The sequence below is a fragment of the Syzygium oleosum genome, unplaced genomic scaffold, assembly GCF_021117445.2.
Source record: "Syzygium oleosum isolate NSW1041296 unplaced genomic scaffold, Sole_v2.1 Sole_v2.60, whole genome shotgun sequence".
NCBI lineage: Eukaryota > Viridiplantae > Streptophyta > Magnoliopsida > Myrtales > Myrtaceae > Syzygium > Syzygium oleosum.
In genome coordinates this window covers 941,711-951,917 of record NW_026607544.1, presented here as the reverse complement: position 1 = coordinate 951,917, position 10,207 = coordinate 941,711, and the positions used below count along the sequence as shown (strand labels likewise).

The following is a 10,207-nucleotide window of genomic DNA, read 5'->3' as shown; positions in this document are numbered from 1 at the left end:
GAATGCTTCAACACTGAAGTTATCTAATGTTCTAGCGAGCTCAATTAATTGTTCTTTTGGTATATGCGTAGTTGAGTACCAAAATGATACCAAATCAACTTAAATGGAAAATTAGATTGATGAATAATAGGCATAGATGTGTACCATGAATTCATATGATTGACGAAAACAAGAGTAACCAACCAGGTAGGGTGAACTAGATATAAGACCAACGTAGACATATGATAGTACTAGCAATCCCACTTTGGAAACCATGTCAGAAAGTACTTTCAGGACTCAAATCCTTCCATGCTTACCATTCTAATCTCCGCATAGACGATTGCCACACATATCTGGACAAGACTCCAGACATCTGGACAAGAATATACAGAATGACATGCTCCATAGGTGACGGGTCTTTCTGGTTAAGAGCCACAACATATAGTAGGCCTCTTGGGCATGAATGCACCTCCTCCCCCTTTTTTCCAGGAAAATCTGAAGCACCGCTTGTGATTCCCACACCGCTCTCTTATATGCAATTGTTCTTGTGATTCCTCGTGAAAATTCTATTTAGCAAATATTAAGTTGCTTTACTATCTTTCATGGTCCTGGTTGTGTCGGTCATGCCTAAAACTAAGAGGACGCAACTGGTGGTGACATGAATATCATGCCATTGAATTTGGATTGGCCACTGGTAAATTGGGACGCTTGAGTAAAAATCAAATAGACTCCTCAATCAAGTGCACACAGCATAATTAACAGTCACGGTGACGTATAAGCAAATAACACAAGTATACACACATTTAACACCTTCGACTACAATTAAAAAACAAGTATTACCCGACATTCACATTTTTCCACTGATATAGTCAATAGATTTTCCCTTATCATAAGAAACCCATTAGGCAGACGATTAAATAGAACTTTCTCGTCAGAGCCCTTCTCTTCTTCTTCAAGACCTTGTATCATGTATGTCACCATGGCCTTATTTCCTAAGAACTCAGAATCAATCCAAAGTCATTGGTTGGGTTATGCAACACCTGAGGCGAGCCTTGCGAACAGTTGTCAGGATTTCAGTCTCTGCATTCTCAAGCATTCTCACAACTTCAGCGAAAGGAGGCCTGACATCTGGGTTGGCATCCCAGCATCTAGTCATAATGTCGCTGAGAATTGGTAGACAATCTGCGGGGATGATTGGATGGACACCTTTGTTGACAACTGCAAAAGCCGCCTGCACAGCTGTCATATTTTGGAAGGGAAGCATTCCTGTGATTAGCTCCCACAGGACGATGCCAAAACTGTATACATCCACTGTCTCTGTGTAAGGCCTGTGCTGGATCATCTCCCTGCACGAATATAATAAGTAAAGAAATGCAATTGAGGATAGACAGACAGAATTGGAGAATATGAAGACTAGAACATATACAAAGGATTTTTCACAACCTAGAAAGCTACTTTGATGGTGCTTTCTATTAGCTCTCCCGAGATGCCAGCTTGTGTTATTTACAGAATTCGGTGCAATAACATGTTGGATGCAACAATAGCCATATCAAGCCCAATAGGGCCTTTTGAGTCCCTTTCCTACAATTCTATAATGTCATGATGTCCTCTCCAGCAAGAGGAGTTTTACTTGGTCACCTAGGTTTGCCTTGAAAGTTGCAGATGACCAGGAACAAACAGTAACGAGTAAGATAAAAAAACACATTGATTATATCACGATTAATATGATGGGGGAGCAAATTCCGCTCCGTCATCTTCATCCTTACTTCCAAACTTCAATTGATATCATGCTAACACTATACAAAATGACCGTCGCCACTAAAGAAAAAAAGGGTACCATGCCCACCACTAAAGAAAACATGACATCGCCGAATAAAGATGCGGCCAGCTAAATAGCACATCTTGCAAGCCACATGGTAGAGGCGAGAGGGTCCACAGCATACTTGGTCGCCTACTTACAGACACATATTGAACTGAGATGCAACAAAAATGGATTCAAATTTAAGCAACAAGAATTAAAAAAGGCCCAGTGGTCCGAATCAACAGAATTAACATAAGGAATTGTAATACAAATCCAACTCCAATTAAACACCCACAGTCGCACTGCGAAAGTTTCAGACGTTAGCCTCACCAAATCCATCGCACAATAGAAGAATAAGCCACAGGGGGGAAAAAGACCAGGTCAGGTTGCAACATCTTAGGGAAGTCTAGTCCGGTATTTGGTGGCCAACTGAGCATAACCTGATAAATCACAATCTTCTCGTGGAAGGGATCAACTTTGCAAGCAAACCCATCCAGCAAGTGATTGTTAATCGTGTACATAACATTTTAGCTAAAGATCAAGAATTAGAGCTACTCTTAAAACTCCTATATAGGAATTGGCCTAACTAAATGCCACTTCATATATAAGGGACTAGTTGATTTGTGTTGAAAAAATAGTGGGAGGCAAGGAGAAGGAATGAAAGGTTCCAGAGAAGACTCATTAGATAAAAGGATAAAACAGTTTTTCAATTTTTGCTAGAGCATAAATCAATTTAGTTAATGCCCCTTCTTTGACTTTCAGCCTTCCAGTGGCAGGGGGTAGGGATACATCAAATTGGCATCTGAAATGCTATTTTAATAGTGTGTATTCCTAATAAAAGCTAATTTATAACGTTTGCTGGTAGGCATTTTTCTGTGGGAGTTTCATCTAAAAAAGAATAACCAACCAAACACAAGGTAAATTCAGAAATTGAAGAATAAATCTGCTATGCAAGTGCCAATGCCTCAAGAATGCAAAAGCATACTGGAGCACCAATTTCGTCAAGACAACCAAACAGAAAGTTTGAATGAGCAAGAGATAGGAACAAACAAGTTAAGATTCTCCCACATGACATGCTGAGTTTAAATATGATCAACCCTGAAGAGAAGAGTAGTGAATAATCTTACGGGGCCATCCAACGGAGAGTCCCTGTCTCGGGTGTCATTCCTTCGGTCTGGACCTCAATTCGAGCAACCCCAAAATCAGCAATCTTGATTGATTTATCGGAGAAAATTAGGAGATTGTCAGATTTTAAATCTCTGTGGATCAAACCAAGCCCGTGAACATACTCCATTCCCCCAGCAACATCCAAGGCCTGTCTGACAGCCAATTTCAACGGAACGGACCGATTGTGCTGTTTCATCAAAAACTGCCGAACTGAACCTCCTTTTGCATATTCTGTAACAATGCACCAGACCATTGGCTTGCGGCATCCATCAATGAAACGGACAATGTTAGGATGTTTCAATGTGGCCAACATCATGACTTCTTGCTGAAACTGTTGCTCCATCAGCTGCGCCCTTTCTGGATCATTCTCTGGCCTCTCCAAGATCTTGATGGCAACTTCCTCGCCATTGTAAGTACCTCTATAGAGCTTTCCAAAAGCCCCTTGCGCATATTGAGTTTCCTCAGATCGATAGTCCACTCATCAAATTTTTCAAGTCCCAAGGTTGGCGAACTGTTATCCATAAGAGCCTGGGCCAATGCACCATCACTCAAAGCATGCATGACTCTTCCTCTGTGATTCACACTCTGCGCAACAGAATCATTGTCATTGGCACACCGTCGCAGGCCTTGGTGATTCAGGATGCGAGTATGGGAATCACTAGAGTCGACACTGCTGTTATCTATGGACATCACAACAGACCCTCCACCATTGCTCGTTTGCAGGCTTCCAAAACTCTCTATCGACATGTTGGAACCCTTGCTAAGCTTGTGATAAAACGCTTGGGACGAATCATAGAAATTGTTATCATGGTTCTTCAGACCGATGATTCCAGGAAACTTCTGAACTCCGTCCAACATTTCCGAGTCCCAAAAAAGCACAGGCTCTTAGCCTCTGTTCAGTTCATAAGCAATTTATAACTGAAGATGTCAGTCCACAGTACTAAGGAAACCCTGCAAGAGTAGCAAAACCCTTTTTATAGCATCATCTTGCCGTGAAGCTCACCCATCAAAAGAACTCATCGAGGGAAGACAAGGCAATACGCTTGCTGCAACAAGTGCTAGCGCAGCTACTGGGTGCATAAACATAGGACGAAACTAATCGGTCTACAAACAGCTAAATCTAGACCTAAAAAACCCACGCGAAGATCTTAAGGAAGCACCGAAAGAAGCAGCAAGCCCTAGAAAATTCGACCCTCTAACTTCACTTGGGGCCCAACCATACACGAACATATCCAGAAATGAAATGAAGCGGACAAAATAGGAGAGTGGGGGAAGCCATATTCGGGCAAATAACGGTAGATACGAAGGAAACACGAGAGAGGGAGCAGCAATCGACCCCTCGAGCAAGCGGATTGAAAGAGAGCATACCTGGGCTGGGCAGAGAGCACTGTTGACTTTGGGAATTGGACGAAGGACACAAGTGGGGAGAACCCAAGACTGCCCTCGCACTCTGGAATCGAATCGAATCTGATCTATTCCAAACCCCCTTGCTTGGTAGAGGCAACCTCTCCACAACCTTCCTCCACCTCAAGTAACCAAAATTTTCTGTTGGAGCTCTTGCTTGGTTACTACTGCTCATAAAGCAACAAAAGTTTGTTGTCTTGATTTACTTTCGAGGTTATTAGTCATAGAACTCTTGTAAGAGTAACTCTTACACAACCGAAAAACATGATACTTCTAAGAGCAAAACACCAGAAGAAAATCTCACTGGAAGAATGATCAAGTCATAGCTTGTTTCTGCAGCTTCACCAATTAACTTGTCGGCAACAATTTTTGTGCCTTGCAATGCCAAAATCTGCAAATGTCTTTCAACTGAAGCAACCACCACATCTACTTTGGCTCGTCGTAGAATGTCCACTATAGTTACCACTTCAATGTTCTCACAACCATTTGCAATTGGAATTAGGACCTGTTTGAAGTTTAAAAAGAAACAAAAGATGTTGGAAAAAATAAGGAAAAAAGGGAGACAAAAGAAAACTGGTGCATGATGGAAATAAAGATTTTCTTCAATGAAAGTGATTTACACTGAAATAAGCTCCAAAGAACTCATAAATTGGACTACACAACAAGCAGCTTTTCTTTCAATTGAGGAGAAAGTATAGCTATAGAGTCTCTGATAGCACAAGCTTTTCAAAGTGAAGGGTCTATTAAGACTTGCAAGCATGAGAATCAAAGACTTTTCACAAAATTACAGAAGATAACACATCATAATTACAGCCATTGAGCACATGGTAGATGTAACATGGCTTGATCAATCAATTTCGTGCACAAATTCCACCTGATTAAGCTATTAGAAGCAAAGGGCGGGTGCTTGCGACTAATTTTTATTGCTAAGTTTTATGTGGAAGCAAAGCTTAGTGTGTAAGTCTCTGGTAACTTGTCAATTGGTGGAAACTAATCGCCTTAGAGTTCAAATTTGGTCAAAATGATCATCCAAATTTATGTACTGTCTATGAATCGCTTTCCTCCATATCATGAACCCTTCTATTATACTTAAAAAATCTTTATTCCAACAAACCCACCCTCAACAATTGATACTATAGGCTCGGTCAGAATGGGTGAAGCTAGCTACCTCGAAGAAGAAAAAGGGCCCTTCTATTTTTTCGTGCTGACCAAAATCTAGCTATGATAATGCAACTTTATTTCCAACTCTTTTTCAACTAGTACGGGTGGATAAACCTTTGGTTTTGCCTAAAAGCACTCGCTTTCAAAGGAACAACCTCATTTCCTGCTATCCAGAAACTAAAGAGGTTACAAAAAGTATCTATAGTAAGATAACACCCCTTAAGGAAAAACATCTTTATTCTCAATTCACGGGTGAAGAACACTAGAAGTGCCAAAACTTGTGTATGGCGCTCACTTTAGTGCCAAAAGTTTGTTTTGGATCACTTAAGTGCCACTTTTTTGAAAAAACGATCACTTAAGTGCCAACTCCAATTTGGGTCGCCGGAAATCTGACGTGGCCATATTTTATTAATTTCTTAGTCCTACGTGGCACGTCGGCGCTGACGAGGATAATATTTAATAATATTTTAATATTTTTAAATTTTTTTCTGTTTTTTCCTTTTTTTCTTTTTTTCCTTTTTTCTTTTTTTCTTTTTTTCTTTTCTTTCTTCTACTTCTTCGTTTGGCCGGTGACCGGCCACCTGGCCTCGCCCGGACGAGACCGCCGTCGCCCGCCACGGGCGAGGCGACGCCGGCCCTCGCCTCGCTTGGGCAAGGGCGAGGCGAGGCGAGGCGAGGCCGGCCGCCTCGCCGATCCGGCGAGGCGAGGCCGGCCCTTGCCCGGGCCACGGCGGCCTCGGCGGGCGTCGCCCGGGAAACGCGACCCCGGCGAGGCCGCCGTGGCTCGGGCGAGGCCAGCCCTCGCCGATCTGGCGAGGCTGGCCTCGCCCGGGCCACGGCGGCCTCGCCGGCGTCGCCCGAGGGAAGGCGACCCCGGCAAGGCCGCCGTGGCCTAGGCAAGGGCCGGCCTCGCCGGATCTGGCGAGGGCCGGCCTCGCCTCCCCGGGCTTGCCCTTGCCCAAGCAAGGCGAGGCCAACCCTCGCCGGGGCTCACCCGCCCTCGCTCAGGCGAAGGTCGGCCAAGCCTCGCCCGTGGCGGGCGACGGCGGCCTCGTCCGGGCGAGGCCAGGTGGCCGGCCATGGCCGGTGGCCGGTGTCCTGTCACCGGCCAAACAAAGAAGTAGAAGAAAAAACAGAAAAAAAAAAAAAAAAAAAAAAATCAAAAAAATAATTAAAAATTCGAAATTTACACTTGGAAATGCCACGTAGAACTGAGAAATTCGAAATATACACGTGGAAATGCCACGTAGATTAAATTTTAATTAAAAAAGCCACGTATTAATTTGGCCGGAATTTCTCGCCATTGGCACTTAAGTGATCGTTTTTCTCCGATTTTGGCACTTAAGTGATCCGAAACAAACTTTTGGCACTAAAGTGAGCGCCGTACACAAGTTTTGACATTTCTAGTGTTCTTCACCCCTCAATTCACATATGCAGATATAATCCAATAACCCACTTTCTCAGCCATGGAGCCAGGGAAGGGAAAACAGGGATTGTCCCCCCCCTCTGGCCTTTGCAACTCGTCATAATAGGCCCAAAAGACGTTTACATAAGCTTCTTTGGATCTGAGTGGTACAGTTCAAGGGGTTGGTTGAGCCCAACCCCTTGATTTCACGTCGGATTTCTTCGTCATTCCACAACTAACACATTATTTATTGTTTCAATATTTATACCTGCGGAGTGCTCTTTTCTACATGTGATAATATCAATATTTATACCTGCGGAGTGCTCTTTTCTACATGTTTTAATATCAAATGTAAATTAAATCTTTAAGTTAAGTACATTGAACATTTCTTCCCCCCTTTATTAGAATTCTGGCTTCGTCACTGCACTTTCTATAGTTCAAATTACACTACATATCCTACAACTGCAATCAAGGCCTCCATACATTCCCATTGTCCCACTTTAAACCTGGGACAACCAATTTCTTACCCGTTATTTTGTTACTGGAAACCTTTTCTTCTATATCCCATAGTATGTATTTTTCTTCCTATTTATGAAATGACTTAGAGAGGAAAAGGGGTAGGGAGGGCAATATAGAGATTGTTAGCATCATCACCTCAATCAAGGACTCAATTCAAGTTTAACCTTATATTGACAAGATTGGTTCAATGCCACTTTTTTTCACAAAACTATGAGATAGGTGATGAGAAGTACTCTATTGCCAGGTGAGGATCTATTTCAACAGTGTTATAAAGTATATCTGGTTATGAACAAATCTGAATGAGCAAGACTTTACAATTAGAACAAGCATAAGCAACAGATGAAATATAGATACAAGAAGTCTGCTACTTCCCCTTTCTCTCGGGTAATGAGTACTTCATTTTTCTTTGATAGTACCGCTTTAGGAAGTATGACATGATATGATCCTATAGCTTTAGAAGATAAGAGGTCATAGCAGTGAATTTGGAAGACAGTATAACTGATAAGAACAAACCTACACATTGGTATACAGTGAAGAGGAGAGCTCAATACTTGAACACAAATTCAGAGATACCACTTACGCGAGGAGTATGGTCCACAACCCACTCAGCTTTGTTGAACTCTATGTTTTTAGGATTATCATCGGCATTGTGCATCAGCTATATATAAAAAAGGAAGGGAAGACATCAAATTTAAGAACTATATTCTTCAGGCGGTTCATTAGGGAAGTCTTGGATGAACATTAAATCTTACGCAATATGCACTAGGCCCTTACCGAGGATTGTCCAATTTCCGCAGCGACAGACTCACCAAAGAGCTGCTCCACTAAGGACAGAGCAAAAAGGAATGTAGTTCCAGGACCACGGCTAGTTGTAAGCTCTCCTGAAACTTGAATATTTGATTTAACGGCCCAGAAAGTGGGGAGCTTGTCAAAGAATGCAGGGTGACAAGTAGTCTAGCATGAAAAACAATGTTATCACCAGTTGCAGTTTGTGTATATTTGTCTAATTTAATGCAAGACATAGCAACTCACCTGCTTTCTTTTCAGAAGTCCCCAGGGGAGAAGTATGACAGCAGGAGTAGCACATATAGCTCCATATAAACTCTTTCCCTCAGCATGTTTGCTCATGATTTTTTGAAGGATTTCGCAATCCCTTAGCCATGATGAACCAGGCATTCCTCCCTATAAGAGCAGAAATTTCATTATCACAAAACCACAACTTGATTGATTGCAAAATCCCAGTTTTTTTTTATATTTTTATTTATTGTGATTTTATCACTACTTTCGCTTACTTTGATCATAGCATCAAAGAAAAGCTAAGCGAAAATCACTTGCTTAAGAACAGCATATGGATGCTCCACGTATTCCTTACATCATACTATTACTTTTGGAAATACACATTAATGTGAAGAAATGTACCGCCAAAGCCACTAGATCATAAACTTCATCACAGCAGTCTGAAATTGAGACATCAGCGACAAGTTTAACACCACCAGAGGCTTCAATCTGGAGCTGTGGCTCCACAGAAGCCACTGTCACATTTGCGCCAGCTCGACGAAGCACATCAATTAGCACCACAGCTTCCATTTCCTCTGTGCCAAATCCGATTGGTATTAGGACATAGCAAGAAAAAAAAGAGACAAATAAGCACTCTAAAGGAGACTGCAGATATCTACGACCAAACTATCTTTTCCAACCGATGAAAACTTCCATCTTCCTGAAAGATATGTGTCACAACCAATCTAAATTGTGCCCACCATTTTTCACCTTTTTCGCTAGAAATGCATTCGAAAAGACATTGTATTTCAAATTCTCCCCATTATACTCTTCCCTCCACATATTAGGAAATAATGGAGGATCATCAAAATCTTTTCAAAACTTCACCTTTTGTTGTTGTTATCCACTCACCGAGACAAACAACGTGGACAGCAAACAAAACAAGAGAATTCATCAAATGGGTTCTCCATTTTTCTCTAAACTTTCCTCTTCAAATGGAAATGGAAACGGTAAACCTGCAACTTTCAATGTCAAACAGCCTCTCCTTCTCTTGTCCCTGTATTCCCATCAGTTTACACGAAAGAAAGGACAAAAGGAGGGGAGAAAATCTCAAAGGGGACCTTCTTAGCCGCGACGGGAGGAGGAGCTTCCGCGGCGTCCGCCGTTAAGACAGTCGGAGGCGGAGGAGGAGACGGCGTCTTCCTCCTGGAGGGTCTTGCAGAGCGTTCCCGCGGCGCTTGCGTGATAGCTTTTCTTCGCGGGGACGTGGCGGACGCGAGCGTCGGAGAAGAGAGCAGCGCAGGCGCGGACGTCGAGATCGAGGAGGGTCTGCGAGGGGACGTGAATTTGAGAGACGGATACAGAGGGAGGAGGGACGGCGACAGAGACTCCATGGCTGCCGAGCTCGAGCTCTGCGGGAGGGAGCATCCGCCGGCGCTTTGGAGAGGGAAGTATCTCATCCGAACTGATTCTGAAGTTTCTGCAGCGTGGGTACTGCTCAATAAAAAATGAAAAAAAAAAAAAGAAGAGGAAATAATACTGAGTTTAATGTAGGTATTAAAATCAATCTGGATTATCACAATTAGCAGGACCAGATGGACCAACATGGGGCCTACCAATTTCTAGGAGTGACTTGTTTCGGGGTGGGTCAGTTTCACTCTGGAATCGAGAATCGGACCAAAAGGGTTGATGCCCAATTTGTGGAATTGAGAATCGATCCACCTGATTTTGAAATCCGACCAACCGGTCCGATATGGTTCCCGAGTGGGTTCAAG

The 10,207-nt window shown here is 42.8% G+C and overlaps 1 protein-coding gene and 1 pseudogene across 1 annotated transcript; both read right to left on the bottom strand.

The window, feature by feature from the left end:
- Positions 1 to 687: 687 nt before the first annotated feature.
- On the bottom strand, positions 688 to 4,453 carry LOC115667629 (serine/threonine-protein kinase STY13-like; annotated as a pseudogene).
- An 81-nt stretch (positions 4,454 to 4,534) lies between these two features.
- On the bottom strand, positions 4,535 to 9,826 carry LOC115667812 (protein DJ-1 homolog C-like). The gene is made up of 6 exons (XM_056307816.1): positions 9,554 to 9,826; positions 8,856 to 9,098; positions 8,469 to 8,618; positions 8,211 to 8,390; positions 8,017 to 8,094; positions 4,535 to 4,856 (listed from the first exon to the last, which is right to left on the bottom strand). The coding sequence occupies exons 1-6, from the start codon at positions 9,824 to 9,826 to the stop codon at positions 4,599 to 4,601; spliced, it is 1,182 nt and encodes a 393-aa protein (XP_056163791.1). The 3' UTR covers positions 4,535 to 4,598.
- Positions 9,827 to 10,207: the final 381 nt, after the last annotated feature.